Source organism: Leucoraja erinacea, chromosome 5, assembly GCF_028641065.1.
Source record: "Leucoraja erinacea ecotype New England chromosome 5, Leri_hhj_1, whole genome shotgun sequence".
Classification (NCBI taxonomy): Eukaryota; Metazoa; Chordata; class Chondrichthyes; order Rajiformes; family Rajidae; genus Leucoraja; species Leucoraja erinaceus.
The window spans coordinates 47,276,057-47,301,689 of NC_073381.1; the positions used below are offsets into that span (position 1 = coordinate 47,276,057).

Below are 25,633 nucleotides of genomic sequence, written 5' to 3' on the forward strand. Positions count from 1 at the left end.
AATATGATCATGGCTGATCATCCAACTCAGTATCCCGTACCTGCCTTCTCTCCATACCCTCTGATCCCCTTGGCCACAAGGGCCACATCTAACTCCCTCTTAAATATAGCCCAATGAACTGGCCTCAACTACCCTCTGTGGCAGAGAGTTCCAGAGATTCACCACTCTCTGTGTGAAAAAAGTTCTCCTCATCTCGGTTTTAAAGGATTTCCCCCTTATCCTTAAGCTGTGACCCCTTGTCCTGGACTTCCCCAACATCGGGAACAATCTTCCTGCATCTAGCCTGTCCAACCCCTTAAGAATTTTGTAAGTTTCTATAAGATCCCCTCTCAATCTCCTAAATTCTAGAGAGTATAAACCAAGTCTATCCAGTCTTTCTTGGGTTTCATAAGACAGTCCTGACATCCCAGGAATCAGTCTGGTGAACCTTCTCTGCACTCCCTCTATGGCAATAATGTCCTTCCTCAGATTTGGAGACCAAAACTGCACGCAATACTCCAGGTGTGGCCTCACCAAGACCCTATACAACTGCAGTAGAACCTCCCTGCTCCTATACTCAAATCCTCTTGCTATGAAAGCCAACATGCCATTCGCTTTCTTTACTGCCTGCTGCACCTGCATGCCTACCTTCAATGACTGGTGTACCATGACACCCAGGTCTCGCTGCATCTCCCCCTTTCCCAATCGGCCACCGATTAGATAATAATCTGCTTTCCCGTTTTTGGCACCAAAATGGATAACCTCACATTTATCCACATTAAACTGCATCTGCCAAACATTTGCCCACTCACCCAGCCTACCCAAGTCACCTTGCAGTCTCCTAGCATCCTCCTCACACCTAACACTAAAACCCCATACATATTACTGCAGATGTCACGAAAGATGAACATGAACAAAGGCCCAGCTGCCTAGCCTTCCAGGCCAACTTCAATGTTCCAACACCAAATAACTTGGTTCCATTTATTAGCAAGCACAAACTAGGAACGGAAGAATGAATAGTACATCCCTGGGAGTTGTCTCACAGGATTAAGTTTTAGAATACTTATTCACATCTATTTCCAATTGTATAACAATATCCGACTGTGTCTATGCCTCAAATTATCACTTGCAGAAACTCTTGTCCATCATCTTCCCATGGTCATCCAGGGAGTGGATACACTGGAGCATTATGGGTTGAACTAAAAAAATGAGGAGGAATTACTCTAATGGGATAATGACATTAGATATGTGGACAGATAATGGAAGGATGCAAATCCATATGGTGAGTTTTCCCCAATATTGACCGGGTCTTAATCAGGCCAAGAGGATTAGACGGAGCAGAGTTTATTAGTGTATCCAAGATTAAGGTTTCCTTAAACAACAAGTTGATATCCAACTCAAGGAGGAACCATACTGGACCTTGTATGGGGGAAACGAGTCTGGCCAGGTGACTGGTGTTGCAGTGGAAGAGAAATTTGGAAGAAGAGTGATCACAATTCCATAAGTTGTAAGATTGTGTTGAACAGGGATAGGCCTGGATGTTGGAGAAGGTACTTATTTGAAGCAAGGCAGATTACAGTGTCATTAGGCAGGAGTTAGGAGGGTAAATTGGGAGTAGTTGTTATTGGGCAAATCCACAGACTTATGTCACATCCAAATACTACGTGAAAGTCATTTAAAGGCTAGCTGATCAATGTGCACGATCAGCATGTTCCAGGAAGGAGAGATAAGGACAGCAAGATAAGGGAAGCGTGGATGGCCAAGGAGATTGTAATGTTAGCCAGGAAGAAAAAAAGGAATCACATGTCAGGTTTCAGAAAGTGGCATCAGACCTGGCTCATGAGGAATATAAAGCCATCTCGAGTGGGGGATTAGAAGGTCCAAAAGGGGTCATGAAATGCAATTGGCGAGACAGATTAAGAAAAAATCCAAAGGATTTCCATACACATTAAAAATAAGAGAGTGCCCAGAGAGAAAGTGGGACCACTTTAAAGTTAAGGGAGGGAATCTATGCTTTGAGTCAGAGGATGTAGGTGAGGTACTAAACAAGTTTGAGATTGAGAAAGATTTAGAACTTGCTTATTCATAGAGGTAGAGGGTTGTGGTGGAAGGTATATGTTCTGTCTGGAGTTCTGTGACCAGTGGAGTTCTGCAGGGATCTGGGCTGGAACCTCTGCTTGTGGGTCGGTGGGGGCGTTGTGAGACGGCTGCCCTGCCAGCAGCGTGTTAGCCAATTCTACTTTTTTGTTTTTTTTAGTATGTCCAAATGTTTGTTTTAATGTCTCTTGGTGTGTCTTGTGTGGGCGGGGGGTGGGGAGAGGGGGTAGGGGGGGGGGGGGAAACCGCTTTTGGTCACCTCCTCCACGGAGAGGCTACTTTTCCCATGTCACCTCCCTCGTGGCCTAACAACAGATTGGTGCGGCCTTTCCCGGAGACGGGCCCGGAGCTTCAGCAGCGGGCGCAGCGTGAACTTTTCATCAAGGAGCACTCGCCGGGGATCGCCAGAAGAGAGTGCTCCGATCGCTGGCCCGCGGCAGCCTGAAGCCGTGGTCTACGGAGATTCCAGCTGGCGCGGCGTCCGGATCCTGGGATCCCATGTTGCGGACCCCGGACGAGAAGAGCTCCGACCGTCTGACCTCGACCTACATCATCCAGAAGCCGCGGACTGCGGTGCTTCTAACCGCGGGCGTGAATGGGACTTGCCATCCGGAGCGGGATCCCTCACCAGGGATCCCTGGAGAAGAGCTCCGACCGCCGGCCCACAGCCTGCAACAGCTTGAAGCCGCGGTCTGCGGTGCTTCTAGCCGCCGGTGCGGCGGGGACTTACTTACTTACCATCCGGAGCTGGATTCCCTCTCCGGGAATCCCTGGAGAAGAGCTCTGACCGCCGGCCTGCGGCCTACGTTATCTTCAAGCCGTAGTCTCCGGTAGGGAAGCACCGATTCGGGACTTACCTTGCCTGTACATCTGGCTGCCCGCAGCAGCGACTGCGGAGGTGTATGATCCCGACCACGGGGGAAAAAAATGGAGGAGTTCGGACTAAACTTTGTGCCTTCTACCACAGTGATGAATGCTTTAGTGGATGTTTTGTGTTAAATTTTTTATTGTGTACTGCGTGTTCTTTTTTTATTGTACCGCTGCTGGCAAGTTCATTTCACTGCACTTCATTGTGTGACAAATAAACCTGACTATTGACTACTATTGTGATATACATAAATTATTTGGACGTAAATGTAGATTGTTGGTGAGTTAATTTATTGACGAACCAAAATTGGAGGAGTTGCAAACAGTGACGAGTGCTATCAGCAGATACAACGGGATATAGATTAGCTGCAACAGTGGGTGGAGAAATGGCAGATAGAATTTAACCTGAGCAGTGTGAGGTGTTGCATTTTGAGAAGTTGAATGCAAGTATATAGTTAATGGCAAGACCCTTAACAGCAATGATGTGAGGAGGGATCTTGGAGTCCAAGTTCAAAGTTCACTAAAGGTAGCAGCACAAATAGTTAGGGTGGTAAAGAAGGCATATGGTCTGCTTGCCTTCATTGCTTGAGGCATTGAATACAAGTCATGAGGCAGTTATATAGGACTATGGTTAGGCCACATTTGGAGTATTGCGTGCCATTCTGGTCGCCCCATTACAGGGCAGATGTGAAGGCTTCTGAGAGGGTGCGGTGGTTTACCAGAATGCTGCCTGAATTAGAGGGTTTCAGCTCAAAAGAGGTTGGATAGACTTGGATTGTTTTCTTGGAACATCGGAGGTTGACGGGAGACATGACAGAAGAATATAAAATTATGAGAGGCATAGATAGGGTAGACAGTCAGAACCTTCCCTCCCATGGTGGAAATGTTCATAACTAGAAGGCATAGCTGTATAGGTGAGGGGTGGAAAGTTTAAATGGAGATGTGCCAGGCGGTTTTTTTTGTTTTTTTAAAAGAATGGTAAGGGCCTGGAATACATTGTCAGGGGTGGTAGTGGGGGCAGATATGAAAGGGGCATTTAAGAGGTTGATAGGCACAGGTTCATAAGCCATAGGAGCAGAGTTAGGCCTTTCAGCCCATTGAGTCTACCGTTATTTAATCATGGCCCATTTATCTTTCCCCCTCAATCCCATTCTTCTGCCTTCTCCCCAAAACCTTTCACATCCTCAATACTCAAGAATCTGTCAATCTCTGCTTTAAAAATATCCAATGATTTGGCCTCCACAGCTGTCTGTGGCAGTGAATCCCACAGATTCACCACTCTCTGACTAAAGTAGTGCAGGGATAGAGGGATATGAATCAAGTACAGACAGATGAGATCAGTTTGATGAGGCATCAAAATTCCAGGTCCTGTGCTGTACAGTTCCATGTAACTTCATACTTCTGCCCTTGAGATTTCCAATTAACTCTTGGGTAATCTCTTTCATTGGCCAATGCTTAAACAAAGATTCAATTTTAAAGCTCACACTTTTAACTCCCTTTCTTGCCTTCTTCCTCCGCATATCTAATATACTCCATACCAACAATCCTTGAACTCAAGGTCAATTCACCCTTCTAAATTCTGGCTGAATGTTCAGCCTCGCGATTGAATCACTCCCGTACAAACAGTCATACCTTTAATTAATTAGTCTTGGAAGCCTTTCCCCGAACCTCTGCCTTTCTAGCTTTCCAACTTTAAACTACCACTTAAGCCGACCTCTCCCTATTCTTCCCCAATATCAACTCATGCGATATATTGCCACATTTAGGGCCGCACAGTGGCACAACGGTGTATTGCTGCCCTACAACATCAGAGACATCTGATACAACATCAGTTCAATCCTGACTACAGGCGCTATCTGTACATTCTTTCTGTGACCAGATAGGTTTTCACCAAGTGCTCTGGTTTCCATCCCGCTTCTCCTCCAAAGATGTCCAGATTTGTAGGTTGGCTTCTGTAAATTGTCCCTAGTGCATAGGATAATGTTAGTTTATGGGGTGATCGCAGGTCAGCTTCGACAGGCCCGCCCCCAAGGGCCTGTCTCCATGCTATATATCTAAAGTCTTAAAGTCTGACCAATAGACCACAATTAATGAGGATAGTCATTGACGACCAAGAGACGAGTCAAGAGACCTGGATCCACTTCAACTTGCCCAATGACACAATAGATGCCATTTCACTGACTACATCTCCAAGTTCTGAGACCTAGCCCTTTGTACCACCCTTTGGAACCGGTTCAGACTTCAAATCAGCAAGGTTTAGTAACAACATCTACTCCTCATTATCAACAAAGATGCACCTCAGGCCTCTGTGCTTAGCTCTCTGCTCTACTCTCTTTACACCTTTGACTGTGTGACTAAACACAGCTCCAAATCCATCTACAAATTCACCAACTGTTGTTGGCCAAATAATGGGTGATGATGAGTCAGTAGAGATAGAACACATAGTTGAGTGGCACCACAAAAACAACCTTTCGCTCAATATCAACAAACCAAGGAACCAATTGAGTTGGGAAACCACACGCCAGTTTTCACTGCAGGTCAGCAATGGACAGATATTCTTGGGTGTTAACATCTCAGCTGACCTGTCGGGCCTAGCACATAGATGCAATGACAAAGGTGGTGTACCAGCACCTCCCATAAATTTAAAGATTTTCTGCACATCAGAAAATACAAATCTCTACAGATGCACTGTAAAAACGACCCTCCCTGGTATCATCCTGTATCCTGACTGGTTGCTTCATGGTCTGTTACAGTAATTACAATTCACAGAAACGCAAGCTGCAGCAAAGAGTGGTCGACTCAGCCAGGATCACAGACATTGCACTCCCTGCCATCGAAAGGATCTATATATGACATTATCACATCAGCGGCAACTGCTATCAACGATACTCTCCACCTGGGCAATGCCCCCTTCTCATTACTACCACCAGACAGGAGATATAGAAATAGACCTACACCGCCTGTTTCAGGAATATCTACTTTCCTGTAACCATCAGGTTCTTGAACTGCAACCTGTACAACCCTACCCTATCTTGGCAATGGAATACTACAAACAACCTCTTGTATTACGATTGATTTGTTTTCCTAATTGTATTGCAAGAATGTGTGTGTCCCCCCGTCCTGCATAATTTATGCACAATTTATGTTTTATGCGTTGTCCAAGTCTGTGCCAGAAATGCTGCTGCAAGCAAGATTTTTATGGTACCTGTACTTCACCGCACCTGTGCATAGAAACTCAATTTGGCTTGAATACAGCTTAGGACAAAACAGGTTTGTCTCCTTTAGCTTGGGCCAATCTTATTTAAATTGTGCCCCAGAAAACAGGTTTGTCTCCTTTAGCTTGGGCCAATTTCATTTGGATTGTGCCCCAGAAAAACAGCACTTTTTATGTACATAAAAAAAAGAATTGAAGGCCACATGACCCCTTGAGATTACAAAGTTATTCAATTAGATAATGCTTAATGTTATCTTGGCCTCGACTCCACTCTCCTACCCAATTCCCATAATCCCAGACACCTGGGAGCTTAAAACAAAAAACGTCAAATTGAATATTAGATACAGACAATAAATGAAGGGTTAGAGAATTCCAGAGATTCATTAGACTCAGCATAAATTCATCTTCAGTTTCAGTTTCAAATGGACAATGCCTTACTCTGAAACACTCTCCAATTAAACACCTCCACCCCACAGGATACATCCTTTCAGAATCAGGCCCCAAGAGCCGTTGGTGAGGGAGGAGTGACCTCCGTGCGGTGAGTTAAACAAGAACCCATCGCGGGGCTTGTTTCAGCAGAGGCCCAGGAGCCGTTGGTGAGGGAGGAGCGACCTCCGTGCGGTGAGTTAAAAAACCCATCGCGGGGCTTTTTCAGCAGAGGCCCAGGAGCCGTTGGTGAGGGAGGAGCGACCTCCGTGCGGTGAGTTAAAAAACCCATCGCGGGGCTTTTTCAGCAGAGGCCCAGGAGCCGTTGGTGAGGGAGGAGGAACCAAAATCTGCAACGTTCCATTCGCAGATCACACTTCAAATTAAGGGGGCTGGTGGAAGCCTCTGATTGGTCGAACGGACTAGTGGAAGCAGCTGATTGGCTTGCATCCCGGGTAAGGCTTTATTGTATTCGGATAAGGGGGAGAATGAGGGCCAGGGCAGTTTACTGTTCTGGATGTCAGATGTGCAAAGGTCATGGAGTCTGAGTGCCCTCCAGCCGTCCACATCTGCGCCAGGTGCGTCGAGATTGGGCTCCTAAGGGACCGTGTTAGGAACCTGGAACAGCAACTCGATGACCTCTGTCTGCTCAGGGAGAGCGAGGAGGTCATAGAAAGGAGTTACAGGGAAGTGGTCACTCCAAGACCACAGGAGACAGAAAACTGGGTCACAGTTAGGAAGGGCAACGGGCAGAGGCGGGGACTGGTGAGTACCCCGGTGCCTGTACACCTTGAAAATAAGTACTCACGTTTGAGTAAGGGTGGGGGAGACAGCCTACCTGGGGGCAGCGAAATTTTAAGAGTACAGAATCTTTATGTCCCTGTTCGGTTGAAAGGAAATAGTAAAAATTGGAAAGAGCCATGGTTTTCAAAGGAAATTGGATACGGTTCGGAAAAAGAGAGAGATCTACAATAATTATAGGCAGCATGGAGTAAATGAGGTGCCTGAGGAGTATAAAGAATGTAAAAAGAATCTTAAGAAAGAAATTAGAAAAGCTAAAAGAAGATACGAGGTTGCGTTGGCAAGTAAGGTGAAAGTAAATCCAAAGGGTTTCTACAGCTATATTAATAGCAAAAGGATAACGAGGGATAAAATTGGTCCATTAGAGAGTCAGAGTGGACAGCTATCTGCAGAGCCAAAAGAGATGGGGGGAGATATTGAACAATTTATTTTCTTCGGTATTCACCAAGGAGAAGGATATTGAATTATGTGAGGTAAGGGAAATAAGTAGAGTAGCTATGGAAGCTATGAGATTCAAAGAAGAGGAAGTACTGACACTTTTGAAAAATATAAAAGTGGATAAGTCTCCAGGTCCGGACAGGATATTCCCTAGGACATTGAGGGACGTTAGTGTAGAAATAGCAGGGGCTATGACAGAAATATTTCAAATGTCATTAGAAACAGGAATAGTACCGGAGGATTGGTGTACTGCGCATGTTGTTCCATTGTTTAAAAAGGGGTCTAAGAGTAAACCTAACAATTATAGACCTGTTAGTTTGACGTCAGTGGTGGGCAAATTAATGGAAAGGACACTTAGAGATTATATATATATAAGCATCTGGATAAACAGGGTCTGATTAGGAACAGTCAACATGGATTTGTGCCTGGGTCATGTTTGACTAATCTTCTTGAATTTTTTGAAGAGGTTACTCGGGAAATTGATGAGGGTAAAGCAGTGGATGTTGTGTATACGGACTTCAGTAAGGCCTTTGACAAGGTTCCTCATGGAAGGTTGGTTAAGAAGGTTCAATGGTTGGGTATTAATGGTGTAGTAGCAAGATGGATTCAACAGTGGCTGAATGGGAGATGCCAGAGAGTAATGGTGGATGGTTGTTTGTCAGGTTGGAGGCCAGTGACTAGTGGTGTGCCACAGGGATCTGTGTTGGGTCCACTGTTGTTTGTCATGTACATCGATGATCTGGATGATGGTGTGGTAAATTGGATTAGTAAGTATGTAGATGATACTAAGATAGGTGGGGTTGTGGATAATGAAGTAGATTTTCAAAGTCTACAGAGAGATTTATGCCAGTTGGAGGAGTGGGCTGAAAGATGGCAGATGGAGTTTAATGCTGATAAGTGTGATGTGCTACATCTTGGCAGGACAAATCAAAATAGGACGTACATGGTAAATGGTAGGGAATTGAAGAATGCAGGTGAACAGAGGGATCTGGGAATAACTGTGCACAGTTCCCTGAAAGTATAATCTCATGTAGATAGGGTGGTAAAGAAAGCTTTTGGTGTGCTGGCCTTTATAAATCAGAGCATTGAGTATAGAAGTTGGGATGTAATGTTAAAATTGTACAAGGCATTGGTGAGGCCAATTCTGGAGTATGGTGTACAATTTTGGTCGCCTAATTATAGGAAGGATGTCAAAAAATAGAGAGCGTACAGAGGAGATTTACTAGAATGTTGCCTGGGTTTCAGCAACTAAGTTACAGAGAAAGGTTGAAGAAGTTAGGGCTTTATTCTTTGGAGCGCAGAAGGTTAAGGGGGGGGGACTTGATAGAGGTCTTTAAAATGATGAGAGGGATAGACAGAGTTGACGTGGATAAGCTTTTCCCACTGAGAGTAGGGAAGATTCAAACAAGGGGACATGACTTGAGAATTAAGGGACTGAAGTTTAGGGGTAACATGAGGGGGAACGTCTTTACTCAGAGAGTGGTGGCTGTGTGGAATGAGCTTCCAGTGAAGGTGGTGGAGGCAGGTTCGTTTTTATCATTTAAAAATAAATTGGATAGTTATATGGACGGGAAAGGAATGGAGGGTTATGGTCTGAGCGCAGGTATATGGGACAAGGGGAGAATACGTGTTTGGCACGGACTAGAAGGGTCGAGATGGCCTGGGATGTCAGGACTGTCTTATGAAGAAAGACTGGATAGACTTGGTTTATACTCTCTAGAATTTAGAAGATTGAGAGGGGATCTTATAGAAACTTACAAAATTCTTAAGGGATTGGACAGGCTAGATGCAGGAAGATTGTTCCCGATGTTGGGGAAGTCCAGGACAAGGGGTCACAGCTTGAGGATAAAGGGGAAATCCTTTAAAACCGAGATGAGAAGAACCTTTTTCACGCAGAGAGTGGTGAATCTCTGGAACTCTCTGCCACAGAGGGTAGTTGAGGCCAGTTCATTGGCTATATTTAAGAGGGAGTTAGATGTGGCCCTTGTGGCTAAGGGGATCAGGGGGTATGGAGAGAAGGCAGGTACGGGATACTGAGTTGGATGATCAGCCATGATCATATTGAATGGCGGTGCAGGCTCGAAGGGCCGAATGGCCTACTCCTGCACCTAATTTCTATGTTCTATGTTTCTATGTTTCCATGCTGTAATTGTTATATGGTTATATTATATGGTTATCCTGCAAAACCCTAAAACCATAGCTATTTCAAAAAGATTCCGACCGCTAAATTCCAATTCCAGTGCGATACGTCCATCCTTATAGAGTAGATGAAAATTGGCCACTATATTCGTATATTCCAAGTGTGGGCTTACTGACATCTCGCATAACCGCTGCAAAACTTCCCAATTTTGTACACCATCCGCTTTGCAATGAAAGCCAGAAACATGTTTTCTTATTTTTTACAGTACCGATATGCTAACTTACTGTATTATTTGCAGGACAATATCTACTAACACTAGCATTTAGCAAACCCCTCACTTTTTAAACAAATTCTGCTTTTCTATTTTATCTACAAACCATTCCATCTGCCATTGTTCTGCTTACTCACTTGGCCCATTTATCTCTTTGCAGTTTATATGCTCCTTTTGACACCTGCCTTGTATTAGCAATGATGCATTGAGTGCTTTAATCCAAAGCAATATCATAAAGATTATTTTACAGCAGGCCATTCAGCCCACTATATCCATGGCAGCTTTGATCCCGTGACACCCTTGAATGCTACCCGAAAATGCTGTGGGTGTAATTGCATGGCCTGGCATGCTGAAAGGTCTACATTTGTAGATTCTTAGTAGCCAAAGATCAATATTTTAAATATTTGAATCATATGGTACTCGTCACAACTTCCCGAATAGAAAAATCATAAAACTTGTTATTCTGCTATCACATAAAATGATTGCTGTCGACCAGTTGGGATTTCAATCAAGGTAACCTCTCATTTTAGAAAATATTCAGTGCTAAACATCTGAAGTTGGTCTTAAATTAACGATGATCCGAACAGATGAACTTACTTTTTGCCATATTCCCTAGGGATATCTATAAAAAATGAATCATTCAAAATTAATGTACACCATTTGGCAATAGTATTTTCCAACATTAGCAAATCATTGCTATGCCAAAAAGTTGTGTTATTAAAAAAACGAACAGAAGGCTGAAATGCAGCTCAGAAGAGTTATTTGCTCTCCTGGTGTATAATTAGAAGCACACGAAAGAGCAACATGTTCCGCTGAATGAACATTAAATCTTTTCAAATTTAGATATTACAGAGGATAACTATTTTAATACTGAAGATATGAAAGTGAATTATGTGTCAAATTAAACTTCTTTTTATGCTTTATCTGATGGGATAAATTAAAGACTTGACTTTTTAAATCTCAAAATTTGTAACATTGCTACAACTTAATTATATTTTCACAGAAATATTTTTTAACTTTGGCCATCAGTACAACCCTGCTCAATCCAGCATATATCAACACTCCTTTTCCTTCATATGATGAACTTCTGTTCTAGACACCCACCCAGCAGAGGAGAGCATGTAGGGATCAACACACATGGATCTGGGGATTTAATCCTAATCCAGTCAGTGAAAAGACATGATTACAATCAACCTACCCAGATGCAAATACAGATGCACTGAAGTGAATTAAACAACTGGTCCAATCAGAATACCCCCTGAAGAGAATGGAAAGGCTACAATAATGAAAGGCATAGGAAGAGTAAATATAGAGAAACTCAGAAGGAGGTGGTGGGGTTGAATGCAGAAGGCATCCAAACATCCATAGCTTCAAAGTAAACGCTTGGAAAATAACAAATCTTATACACTTGTTTAAAAAGTCCTTCTGCGGATCCCCTGGTTCCTCTACACTACCTGCACCCCCATTTATCTTTGTGTCATCCTCAAACTTGGCCACAAAGCCTTCAATTCCCTCATCCAAATCATTGATATACAATGTGAAGAGCAGCGACCCCTAGAGGAAAGTTGGATTACAGTCTTGGACCACAGCAGACCTTCCAGCTGAGAGCGGTTCACATACCTCAGCTAATGCATTTGGTGCTCCTGATGTGACTTCCTTTACATCAGCGAGACCAAAAGAAGGCTTGGTGAATGTTTCGCCAAACACGTGCTCTATCTGCCAAAGTCTGCTGGATCTCCCAACTGCTAATCATTTTAAGTCCCATTCCCAGCCTGCCTTTTCTGTCCTCCATTGCTAGAGAGAGGCCACACGCAAACACACCACCATATACTCTCCACATGGGTAGCTTACAATCCAATGGTATGAATTCTGAATTCTCCAATTTTAAGAATTATCCTCCTCCCTTTACTGTGCCACCTCCCCTCCAGTGCGCACCCATTTCTCCCACTATCCCACCCCATCCTCCCCTCCACAGTTCACTTCCATCTTTATCTCTGGGCTTACATCTCACTTCTCTTGTCTTCATTGAACACCCATTTGTTTCCTCTTTGTCACTATTTCCACCCATCTGTCAAAACCTTCCTCACCTGTATCCACCCATCAGTTGCGAGATTTTGTCACAACGCCAAATTATTTTCCAGCTTTCTCCTCCCTACTAGTCACCTGAAATGCACCTATCCTGAAATACTGCCTGAATTATTCCTACACTTTGTGCTTTGCTCAAGATTCCAGCATCTGCATTTCCATGTGTCTAGATTATATTCTATAGTACAGCGATACCGTGACAATCATTGCTACATAATACAGTAGCTGCACCTGCATGCCTACTGTAGTAGTCATCAATGCATGTTGTAAGCTAAACTTGGACGATTTGACATTGAACACCTAGCAACTTGAAATCTTTTATTTATATAAAGAAAATCAAAAAGACCCTGAATTTGAAAATATAATAATTATTAGGTATAATAATTTTTCAGCACATTTTAATACTGTATTCTCATCTCAATTATTATTGACATTACAGGTGCACAACCTTTATCCGAAAGCCTTGGGACCAGACACTTTTCGTAATTCAGAATTTTTCGGTTTTCGGAATGGAAGATTTTTAGCGTAGATTTTAACGGCTGGCTTAGTGGTAGAGTGCTCGGCTCATATCCGCAAGATCGCGAGTTTGCGCCTCGATCCCGGCAGTTACTCGATCGCGAGTTTGAGTCTTCAATGTAGGTTTTTCTTGCAGAATAGGAGAGAATAGGGAGGGTTAGGCTGGGATCCTTCTCTGCGAGATGATCTTAGTGCGGGAGACAAGTGTAGGAGAGGTGTACTGAGTGTGTGGGCAGAACTTTGGAAGTGATTGCCCACCATTCTCAAAAGCCGCTGTGTCTTCCTGTCCCTCCAACTCCAGAGGAATCCGCTCCCCGATGGGCCGCTACGGCGACAAGTGGCAGTTTGCCCACAGCCCGAGCTGCGCCCCCTCATCCGCAACCCGGGTTCCTCTGGAGTTGGAGCGGGGCTGGGCTAGAGTTGTTGCTGGCTGTGAGTCTCTGGGATCTCCGTGCTTGCAGTGGGCCTGGGGGTCGGTGTCCCGTTGGGCCTGACGTCTCCGGTGATTGGCACTAGCTCCGACGTGAAGACAGTGCAAAGCCCCCGCGCCGGTGCAATGGGCGGGGAGCTGGAGAGGGGAGGGGAGGGGTCACACACATGGCCGGGAAGCAGAGGGGTGTAGGTGGGGTGAAACTGAAGGGAGCGACAATTTGCTGCTGCCCGCTGAGTTAAAAAAGTTCACACGCAAGACTCACGATACACTGTGTATCGTGAGTCTACCGTGGGAACTTTTTAACCTCAGCGGGCAGGCAGCAGCAGATTGTCAATTATTAACCCTCCCGCGCAATATACCCTCACCTTCTCTTTTATGAATGGGGCTTTAGTTCCCCTTTCTTCGAGGACCGACCGGAGGTTCCGCTGTCACCTCTGCGGGCCGCCCTCGGTGAACGTTTTCAAGGACCTTTCTTCAAGGACTGAAAAAATGTCGCTATTCGGAGGTTTTCGTTATTTGGATCTTCGGATAAAAGGTTGTGCACCTGTATCACTCAAATGAAACACAATCCATTGTGCGGAACTTAAAATATAAACTCTGCAAAAATCAACGTATTTAGGCCATACAGCTTTCAGCTGTTTAATACACCATGGTACAGGTGCACAACCTTTTATCCGGTGTTCCAGAAACCGAAAAGCTCCGAAAACCGGCCATTTTTTCCAGATGTCGTCTGCGCACCAAAGCTCGCGTTTGGCGCCAAACCTGACCCAAAACGACCCACGGTCAACCCAGGTCTGTACTACTGTAGCGGCTGCCTCCTCCCTGGAGACCGGGAGACACTTAAACATCTGTAAATCATTGCTTAAATGTTAGTCAGTTAGTTTGGAGGGCTTTTATGTGAAGGGGGGTGAAGGGGTAAACTTTAATTCTTAGTCCCCTACCTGGTCGGAGGGGCGGGGAGCGGTCAATGCCTTACCGGGTCGCTGTGCAGTAAGCTCCGCAGCACTGTGGCCGGTGGGGCCGCGGGCGGCGCCGGTTGTAGCTCCTGGCTGCCCCTGGCTGCGAGGCGCTCCAAATCCAGCGCGGCCCGCGGCCGGACGTCTCAGCTCCGAGAATGTCGGGAGTCGGCGGCGCCGCAGCGCTGGGGCGTCCGGCCGCGGGCCGTGCTGGATTTGGAGCCGCGCAGCCAGGGGTAGAGTTGCTGGGGTCGGAGCTCCAACCGGCGCCGCCCGCGGCCGGACGGAGCCCCCAGCTCTGCGGCTCCAAATCCAGCGACGCTCCGCGAATGTTGGAAGAAGGCGGCCACAGCGCTCCGGAGCTTGCCGCACGGCGACCCGGTAAGGCATTGCTCGCTCCCCGCTGGTATCCCAGCGCTGCGACGCCGCCGACTCCCGACATTCTCGGAGCTGGGACGTCCGGCCGCGGATCGCGCTGGATTTGGAGCGCCTCGCAGCCAGGGGTAGAGTTGCCGGGGTCGGAGCTACAACCAGCGCCGCCCGCGGCCGGACGGAGCCCCCAGCTCCGCGAGGTTGGGAGTCGCCGACCAGGTAGGTAGGGGACTAAGAATTAAAGTTTCCCCCTTCACCCCTACACCACCACCACCACATAAAATCCCTCCAAACTAACTGACTAACATTTATGCAATGATTCTCCCGGTCTCCGGGGAGGAGGCAGCTGCTCCAGACTTTTCAAGCCGCCCGCGCTACCTACCTAATCTACGCTAAAAATCTTCCATTCTGAAATCCGAAAATGTCCGAAATCCGACAAGTGTCTGGTCCCAAGGCTTTCGGATAAAAGGTTGTGCACCTGTATATTCAAATTTTAACCCAATCTTTACGTAGTTTTGAAGTTATTTCTCAAAAAAACTTGACAATGTTATTAAAAAAACTTGAAAGGTTCACCTTAATGCAATAAGGGTGGCCTGAGTTCAATCCAAGGTAAATTTTGTACCAGAACAAAGAATTATTCACCTTTCAAATCTATGCTAGAATTCACAAAACCACTGAAGTGATCCTTTGTACAAAGTTACATTAGAGAAGTACTGTTTCCATAATAATTGGAACGCAGCAATAAAAATAAATCTCACCTCAATAGAACTGGCAATGTTTATACATTCTTCCATGCCAGGAATGTCCAGCTGGATAATACGCAGGTCTTTACATTTAATCGTAATTGTACCCAATGTTCCAACAAACCTAAAGTTTAAACAAACACATTCACATAGAAAATTATTTTTGTAAATATTTAACCTTCTTCATTAATGTACTATTGACTAATAGTTACCAGCACTAAGTCTCGGCTCCACCAGAATTGAACGCTATTTGCACGTTTATCCTCTATATATACCTCACATAATTTGCAGCTCATGTGGAAAGTGGTGAAATCATTGGACAAAAAGTCAGCATGGATTTACGAAGGGTAAATCATGTCTGACGAATCCTATAGAATTTTTCCGAGGATGTAACTAGTAGAGTGGATAAGGGAGAACCAGTGGATGTGTTGTATCTGGACTTTCAGAAGGCTTTCGACAAGGTCCCACATAAGAGATTAGTATACAAACTTAAAGCACATGGTATTGGGGGTTCAGTATTGATGTGGATAGCGAATGGCTAGCAGACAGGAAGCAAAGAGTAGGAGTAAACTGGTCCTTTTCAGAATGGCAGGGAGTGACTAGTGGTGTACCGCAAGGCTCAGTGCTGGAACCCCAGCTATTTACAATATATATTAATGCTTTGAACGAAGGAATTGAATGCAACATCGCCAAGTTTGCGGATGACACGAAGCTGGGGGGCAGTGTTAGCTGTGAGGAGGATGCTAGGAGACTGCAAGGTGACTTGGATAGGCTGGGTGAGTGGGCAAATGCATGGCAGATGCAGTATAATGTGGATCAATGTGAGGTTGTCCACTTTGGTGGCAAAAACAGGAAAGTAGACTATTATCTAAATGGTGGCCGATTAGGAAAAGGAGAGATGCAACGAGACCTGGGTGTCATGGTACACCAGTCATTGAAAGTAGGCATGCAGGTGCAGCAGGCAGTGAAGAAAGCTAATGGTATGTTAGCATTCATAGCAAAAGGATTTGAGTATAGGAGCAGGGAGGTTCTACTGCAGTTGTACAGGGTATTGGTGAGACCACACCTGGAGTATTGTGTACAGTTTTGGTCTCCAAATCTGAGGAAAGACATTCTTGCCTTAGAGGGAGTACAGAGAAGGTTCACCAGACTGATTCCTGGGATGTCAGGACTTTCATATGAAGAAAGACTGGATAGACTCGGCTTGTACTCGCTAGAATTTAGAAGATTGAGGGGGGATCTTATAGAAACTTACAAAATTCTTAGGGGGTTAGACAGGCTAGATGCAGGAACATTGTTCCCGATGTTGGGGAAGTCCAGGACAAGGAGTCACAGTTTAAGGATAAAGGGGAAATCCTTTGGGACAGAGATGAGAAAAACATTTTTCACAGAGAGTGGTGAATCTCTGGAACTCTCTGCCACAGAAGGTAGTTGAGGCCAGTTCATTGGCTATATTTAAGAGGGAATTAGATGTGGCCCTTGTGGCAAAAGGGATCAGGGGGTATGGAGGGAAGGCAGGTACAGGATACTGAGTTGGATGATCAGCCATGATCATATTGAATGGCGGTGCAGGCTTGAAGGGCCGAATGGCCTACTCCTGCACCTATTTTCTATGTTTCTATAATTTGGAGGAAAAACAGGGAAATGTCCCCGGTGCGGACGTCGACTGCCGAGCTGGACCGTCTTGGCTGGGCCCAGGAGCAGACGGACGGGGAGATCCCTCCCAGCCCTCCCCCCTCTGTACCGGGTACACTGAGGACCGCTCCCGCCGTTGGGTGGTATCGCGGACCGAAATAAGAAAAAAAAATTGCGAGTGGACTGTGAGTCGGGAGGCGACAAAATGGCTGTGAGTTGGAGGGAGGTTAATGCAAGTTCTGCAAAAGCAAGCCGGGGTGCTCGGGAATGCTCGTGTTGGAGGGGGGTGACATCACTCCTGGAAAACAGTGACCAGCAGGCAGTACGTTGAAAATTCTGCACCGTTCAGTCACTCAAGCCTGTTGTACTGGCAGCTCACTCACGGCTGGTGGGTTGGCAGTTGACTCATGGCTATGCCTTGAAATTCCATTTCGAGCAGGGTGCAAGGCCACCAAATTCAAATGCAGTTTCATACCATTTCAAACAGGGTGCAAGGCCACTAAAGACAGCGAGTCGTGACCTCTCCCTCCACCATCTTGCAGGGACTGAGCCACGCCCACACTTCTGGGTTTTATAGTCCCTCCCGCCCACCAGAATGGGCGTGGCCTAAATGATGTGATTGACAGGAGAGAGAATCTCAACATCTTTAAAACACTAATAACTCTTTTATTTTTCATCGATGGGAAAAATCCTCGGCATCTGATGAGCAGAAGGGGACTGAGTAAGATGGCCAAAAATCACAGCCCTACTACGTTTTCTAAAATCAATATAAAGCGCAAACAGGAAGTGGTCAAGATTAGACTTTTAATTATATAGAAGGCAAGGCAACTTTAATCAGGCGAGGCAACTTTAATCAGGCAAGGCAACTTTAATTAGGCAACGCAGCTTTAGCATTTCCAAACCAAAGGCACACAGCTTTAGCATTTCCAAACTATATTTTCAAACCACATTAAGGGCACTGACAAGTCAGTAAAACCACACAGTTTAGTAGACATATGTTCAGTGTTATTCACAGCTCAGACTGAGTGACGTGACCCTCTCGCTCCCCCATCTTGCAGAGACAGACTGAGGCACTCAACACTTCCGGGTTTTAGTCCCTCCGGAAGGGGCGTGGCCTTCAGGAGAGAGAATCTCAACATTTTTTAAACATTAATAACTCTTTTATTTTTCAGCGATGGAAAAAATCCTCTTGGATTCCGAGTAAGATGGCCAAAAATCACAGCCGTAAGTGGCAGTGCTTTTTCTAAAATCAATATACAGAACAGGAAGTGGTCAAGATCAGACTTTTAGTAATATATAAGAATATATACACAACACCTAAACCTTAAAGGCAAGTGAAACTGGATGAATTGTTTGAAAAGGTAACATTCAATGGAAGAAAAACTGATGTCATAAATAGATTTTCAATGGTTCTTAAAAAGACACACTACATAGTTTAGGTACATGTGCAAGAGTAAATAGGGCATATTGGACAAAGCCATTGGGTCAAAGACAAAGGTTTGCCAACAGTGTCAGACAGGTGAAAATACTGGGCTTAATTTTGTTCATTATATATTTAGGATGCCTCAGAAACCATCAAAGTGTTGATGAAACAAAATAAAACTGCAGAGGACTTCTTATAGTGTGTACATCATCTATAAAACGCATTAAAACAATTTACCAATATCTCTTTGCCTGCCAGGCCACAGAGGGTTCCAGCAATGCCAGCATTTACTGGCCATCTTCAAAGTTGTGGAATGCCACCTTTTAGAACCTTTAATTTCACTGTGTGTAGTGAAAGTAAACTGTCAAATACAATAAAGTTACACAGCCAATACTTCCAAATCAGCATGACTGGAGACAACAGTGATTTTCTTCACATGTGCATCACTCCTGTCATGCCAACTGGTGAACATCATGGGTTAATGAGTTGCAGGCAAACAGTGGTTAATTGCTCTAATGCATTTTATAGATGATCTACATCCTATTGTTGTCAGTGGCAGAGGTGTGCCCATTCACAAATTACTGTCTTCTTGCAAGTTGTGAACTGTTTAAATTGCACTCTTTATGTTTCTGAATTGTTCCTTAAAGATGAGGGAAATAACAATGGCAACCTCAGGTGGCAAATATTGTTTTCCCCAATAGGGTGATTTCACCAAATGTCAAATGAGCGTAGATCCCCCCTCACGTGACCGAAAATTTTAACTGGACATATGTCACTTCGGTACATGTTAGTGAATGGGGAAGCATGCACTTTCACACCCGTTAAAAACATGGAAAACGGACGATTTTTGAGCTGAAATATTCTGTGCTAGTCGGGGTGACCGTGATTATCGCGTTTGCTCGCTGAATTTCATCAAAAGTAAGTTAATAATGCCTTACTTTTGATGAAATTCAGCGAGCAAACGCGATAATTCCCGATATTTTGGATCTTTAAATCTCCACGGCAAATGTCGGCTGTTCACTTCCGCTGTTTTCCACCTTCAGTTCCCTCTTGTAATTACCTTACTTTCTATCTTTTTTTTTGCCTGAAAATTTAGGTCGCTGTGCTTCGCGGACACCCCGACTAGCACAGAAAATTTCAGCTAAAAAATCGGCCGTTTTCCATGTTTTTAACGGGTGGGAAAGTGCGTGTTTCCCCATTCACTAACATGCACTGAAGTGGCATATGTCCTCCGGTTAAAATTTTCGGTCACGTGAGGGGGGGGGATCTACGCTCATTTGACATTTGGTGAAATCACCCTATAACAGTAGCGGGATTTTCATTGTGCTTGCACTTTTATGGCAATAAACTCGACCTAAAACATTTATAACAGGGATACATCATTTAATTTTCTCAAGGGATTAATTACTTTTGACAGAGTATCAGGAATAAAGGAAAAAGGATAGGACAAATTAACCCCTTGACCCTGTTCGGCCATTCATAAAGGATCAATGCTGATCAGGAACCCAACTCCAGGTCGCCTTAAATTTCTTTGTTTTTACCGCCGATATAAAATAACTAGGCACAAAAAAAACTGCAAGAGGAGCTCAGCGGGCCAGGCAGCATCAACGAAGAGAAATGAATTCATTCCACAGATGCTGCCCGACTCACTGAGATCCTCCAGCGCTTTGTTTTGCTCAGGATCTCAGCATCTGCGGTTCCTTGTGCTCCATTGAACATTAGCTGGCCTTGAGGAAGAATTCGCGGTTCTAACACCCTCCGTGTGCAGATGCGTTCCCTCTTGTGCAGGGAAAGCCGGCCGGTACATTACAAATCAGCGGCGGGCCGGGCCGGGCCGGGTCGGGCACGGAGACCGAGACCGAGACCAAGGACAAACCTCTTCTCGATGGCGTCGATGTTGCTGTGCAGCAGCCAGAGCTCCTCGCTGTTGTCCTGGCGGGACGAGAGGATCAGGTGGTGGCCGGTCAGGCACAACGTTCCCTCCACCCTCGGCAGGAAGGGTCGGTGAAGGATGGCGCCATCGACCCGCGGAGTCTTAATCAGCTCCGCAAACTCCATCTCCGCCCGTCCGTCGCCAGTCGCCAGGCCAGACCGGACCAAAACAAGCCGCGCACCTGCAGAAATGGCCACCTGTGCAACGCGCCCAGCAGCTCCCCCGACCGCGAAATCCGCGATAAATGGTTCCGCCCGGTCCCCGCTGCTGACAACCACTGACTGTGTTCACGAGTGGTGGGGACGTGCTTTGACCCTCTACCATCAACATAAAGAACACAGGGCGACACAGCTCTTGCAGAACGAGTTACTCTCTCCCTGTCTCCATAATTCAGCCTCCAAAGTTAAGCACAGCAATGGGAAAAACCTTCTCCCGAAGCAGCAGAATGTCCGACTACCTGCTCAATGTTATCTCCTGCAGACAGGGAATGGAGTTGGTCTATCAGAAGCCAAGGGGACGTTTCAGTGCCATTTTAATCCAATCCAAAAATAATTCCTACAATAAATCAGTTTGCTCTTTTTTTTAAATGAACCAAGTTCACTCTAATTGGAAAGAAAATGAAAAAAAAATCTTAAACCAAATCTTGTCTCGTCGTTCTGCGCAAACACTTCAACTGTCACGATTTTTTGAAGAGCAATTGGAATCATAATAAAGACTTTCAGATAAAAGTCACTGATTTAAACAGAGACCTGCTTAATCAGCCATCAGTCACTTGCATTTTCTGGCACCTTCCTCACACATGACCACTGCAACTGCCTTTACAGTTCACTCTTGGCCCAGTCAGATTGGTAACTAGCTTTACATGTGCTAAATCTATTTTTGTTACTCCATCTGTCTGTGTGGCTCAGCCCTACTTAATGGTTTCCACCAAATTAACCAGGTGTAGCTTTATCTGTTCATGCTCACTCTGCCAAAACACTCCACAATTTCATCATAAACTAGGTGAAACAAGTAATAGGAATTTCTCGTATCCACGTTTCTATGACCTCTCACATGTGAATCAAATGACTGATTAGTTCCAAGTTACAGTACAGTGCATTGAGAAATTATTCAGACCCCTTCAGTTTTTCCATATTTTGTTACGTTAAACCCCTGTCTCACGGTGCGAGTTGACCCACGAGGTACCCCGAGTTTAAAACAAATTTAACTTGTGGTAATCACGTACAATTAACGTAGCGGGAACATCGGAACTCGTGGACGCAACTTAGCGACTCGTGGCGCTTACGGCAGGTACCCGTGAAACTTGATAACTCGTGAACAAATTCAAACATGTTTAAAGTTTTCCACGAGAAAAATGTACTGTTGAAGTTAAAAATTGAAACATTTAAACTCGTTGTAAGAATTTGGTGGCCTTTGAGTTAAACTTAGTGATTCTTGAGTCTACCGTGTTAACTCGTGGGCACTCTGAGCTCAGCAGCTGGACAAAGAAAAAAAAGTTTAAATCAGATTAATTCGGCATTCTGTAACTTGCAGTTGATGCAGACAGCAGTGTGGGGAGGAATTTGCAGTGAGCGTGTTGTGCTGGAATTAGTTGGTCCAGGCCTTTGTCTCACCTTTCCTCTCCCTCCCTCCCCCCCCTCCCCCCCCCCCCTTCCCCACCACCTGATCATAATAAGCCCTCGCGATTTGGAACTTCCTGAGGTCCTTGCTGAAGACGGAGGGGATTGTCAGCAGAAACTGGGACAAAGGCAGCACAAACCAAGACTTGGTCACGGTTGTGACTGAAAGCCTACAGAAGCACATCTGGAATCACACAGAAATAGCCCTGGGACGATGCCTGAGCACAGTTGTAATTGTACTCGAGCACAGCTGGAAGCTCTCTGGACGTCTTCTTAGACCATACTCTGACACATCAGGAATCAATAAGATGGCGGCGCTGCCTTAGCAGCTGCGGCTCGCCTGCAGTCCGTCTGTTTTTTTCTTTTTTTTGTTGTTCTTTTGTCCTGTTTTAGTTAATTTTTGGTTTATTAGGTTGTGTATGTGTGTGGGTGGGTGGGAAAAACATGTTTTTGGTCTCTTCCTTCGGGGGGATGCGACTTCTCTTGTCGTATCCCCCGTCTCCGTCTCTGCCGAGGCCTAATAGCGGAGTTGGCGGCCTCGGAGCTGGGGCAGCATTCCAGCGGCAGCGGTCCGACTCCGGAGCTGGGGTGTTCCGACAGCAGCAGCGGAGACCCGGCCTCGGAGCTGGGGCAGTGTTCCGGCGGCAGCGGCCACTTGACCCGACCGCGGGCCCAGTGGACGACATCGTCGGGAGCTCCTGGGGCACAGGTGACCTGTTTTCCGGAGCTCCCGCGACAACAGCTGCGTCTGCTGGACTGGAGGGCCGCAGCTTCAACCACCCTGGGCCGCGGAGTTGAACTGGCCCGTTCGCGGAGCTCGGATTCAGCCGCGGGACTGACATTACTTACCATCGCCCGGCGGGGTCATAACATCTGAAGCCTGGATCACCTCGGCGCAGAGGGAGAATAAGAAGGGATGAGACAAAGACTTAAGATTTTTGCCTTCCATCACAGTGAGGAGGTGCCTGGTGAACTCACTGTGGTGGATGTTAATTTGTGTTTATTGTGTTTTTATGTCATTTTTACTCTATGTAGGACTGTAAGGCAACAAAATTTCATTCAGACCGCTAGGTCTGAATGACAATAAAGGCTACTTGAATTGAGTTGACTTGATCATGTGCAGGAAGGAACTGCAGACCCTGGTTCAAACCGATGATAGACACAAAAAGCTGGAGTAACTCAGCGGGTCAGACAGCATCCCTGGAGAAAAGGAATAGGTGATGTTTCGGGTCGAGACCCTTCTTCAGACTGTGAGTCAGGGGAAAGGGAGACGAGAGATCATTTTCTCCAGACCCTCAGACATCAGGAATCACATTGGATTAGACCTGGACCATCTCCGCTGCATGGTGGTACAGCAGTTAATGCTGCTGCCTCGTGGTCTCGGGTTCGATCCTGAGCTCAGCTGCTGTCCGTGTGGAGTTAGACCAAGTGACCAAGAGGCTTTGCATCAACTCATTGAGAGGACTGCTGACATTTTGATCCAGCGTTGAAGTTGGTTCTTCCAGCAGATGTAATGTAATCGGATTAAACTGGCTATGTTCTCTTTGGGAGCAAGTTGTAGGATGATGGCTAATTGGAAGCAGAAACCCCCCCTGAGAAGCACATAAACACGCCAAGCAGGACCCCAATCCCTGCGGTTAGAAGCGTCCACTTTTTGAATTCCCACAAATAGCACAAGGTTTAAGTCAACATTTTAAAACCATTTTAAACAACATAGGTTACAATACAGTAAAGGATTATGTTTAACCCAATCACTGGGCGCTAGTGTTGTACAATTAGGAAAATAAAAGTTAAAACGTGCTGCGCCTCTGGTCAGTACAAATATCTCAGAAGTAAAGCAGCATTTATTTGAAAATGAAACATATTTATACAGATTATTCCTGAAATATTTGAGGTTTATTTATTTGTAGACTATTTCTGCTCGGGAAGTTACGCCAGTAAAATGGCTCTGGCTAAAATCAACACTTCACACATTAATAATAAGAGTGAAAAGCAAGTTACAGCAGATACTGAAAATCAGAAAAAGATGGAGAAAAGAGTAGAAAATGCTTCACAACTCGGGCTGCACAGAGAGTGAGTCATGCACACACAGACACGGGTCAATGTTAATTACATCTCAAAAGAACTGCAGCTGCTGGAAATCTGAAGAAAAAAACAGAAAGGGCTGGAATCACTGAACAGGTCAGTGGAGAGAGAGAAACAGAGTACTCTTTCCCTTCTGCCTTCATTGCACTAACGTCCTTGCATGACATAAAAGGCTGCTGCATACAGCACTCGAATAAAAAACATCACCATCCTGGACTCCAATTGCCTGCTTGCAGCCATGTTTCCAAATGAGCCGATTTAAATAAGGGAGGCTTTTTATAGTGCAAAAAAAACAGCACGACATCATTTTTACCATGTGATGATTTTTCAACACGTCGGTAGATGTTTTTGACTCAAGAGTAGCTCGGGAGAGGAACTTGGTAACTCTGGAGACGAACTTGGAACATCGCAGAAATGATAAGTAAACGGCAAACTTAGTCATGCCAGTGGGAACTCGGTTAAACTCTTGATCCACTGGACCCAGACTCGTCCAATCTTACTACGTTTGGCACCCCCTTCGGCCGCTACAAAGATTCCTGAGAGTTTCCTTTGGCATCAACTCCGCCAGCAAAGTTTTCCAGCGTACGATGGAACAATTGTTTGCTGAGTATCCGTGCGCTATCATTGTTGATGATATTCTCGTCTACGGACTCGATCTGGCTGAACATGATGCTAATCTGAAGAAAGTACTAGACCGTGCCAAAGATGTTCAGCTCAAACTCAATCCCCTTAAGTGCAAGTTTCGTGTCCTGGAATTTACCTACGTCGGACATGATGGGAGGGAATACATCGAAGTCCCTCACCCTGAGCACAGGATCGCCCCAGGGTTGCGTCCTCAGGCCCCTATTGTACTCCCTGTACACACATGACCGTGTGGCTAGGTTCAGCTCCAACTCAATAATTAAGTTTGCTGATGACACTGTGGTGGTGGGCCTGATTTCAGACAACGACGAGAAGGCCTACCGGGAGGAGGTGGCTGATCTAGCACTCTGGTGCCAGGATAACAGCCTCCTCTTGAACATCAAAAAAACGAAGGAGCTAATCATGGACTTTAGGAGGGCACATCATCCGAGGACATACACTCCATTGAGGATAAATGGGGATCCTGTGGATAGGATGAACTGTTTTAAATATCTGTGAGTCCACATCTCCGAGGATATGACATGGGCATCACACGCCTCAGCACTCGTGAGTAAGGCAAGGCAGCGCCTTTACCACCTCAGGCAATTGAGGAAATTCAGAGTGTCTCCGAGGATCCTCCAGTACTTCTACGCAGCGGCGGTGGAAAGCATCTTGTCCGGGAACATTACCATCTGGTTTGGGAATTGCTCTGCCAAGGACAAGAAGGCTCTGCAGAGAGTTGTGCGTTCAGCCGATCGCACTATGGGAAGTTCACTTGCCCCCCTGAAGGAACTATACATCAGGAGGTGCAACTCCAAAGCCAACAATATCATGAGAGACCCCTTCCACCCCTGCAACGGACTGTTCCAGCTGCTACGGTCAGGCAAACGCCTCCGTTGCCATGCGGTGAGAACGGAGAAGTTGAGAAGGAGTTTCTTCCCAGAGGCCATTCGGACTGTAAACGCCTATCTCACCAGGG

At 45.7% G+C, this 25,633-nt stretch overlaps 1 protein-coding gene across 1 annotated transcript in view; it reads right to left on the bottom strand.

Moving 5' to 3' along the window:
• The window catches only part of mtmr9 (myotubularin related protein 9), a 62,477-nt gene extending 41,365 nt beyond the window's left edge, over window positions 1-21,112 (bottom strand). The window contains exons 1-2 of the mRNA XM_055635522.1: window positions 20,273-21,112; window positions 15,354-15,462 (exon numbers count right to left, since the gene is read on the bottom strand). Of these exons, the coding sequence (XP_055491497.1) occupies window positions 15,354-15,462; window positions 20,273-20,454 (291 nt within the window). The 5' untranslated portion in view covers window positions 20,455-21,112. The remainder of the gene's footprint in view (window positions 1-15,353; window positions 15,463-20,272) is intronic.
• Window positions 21,113-25,633: the final 4,521 nt, after the last annotated feature.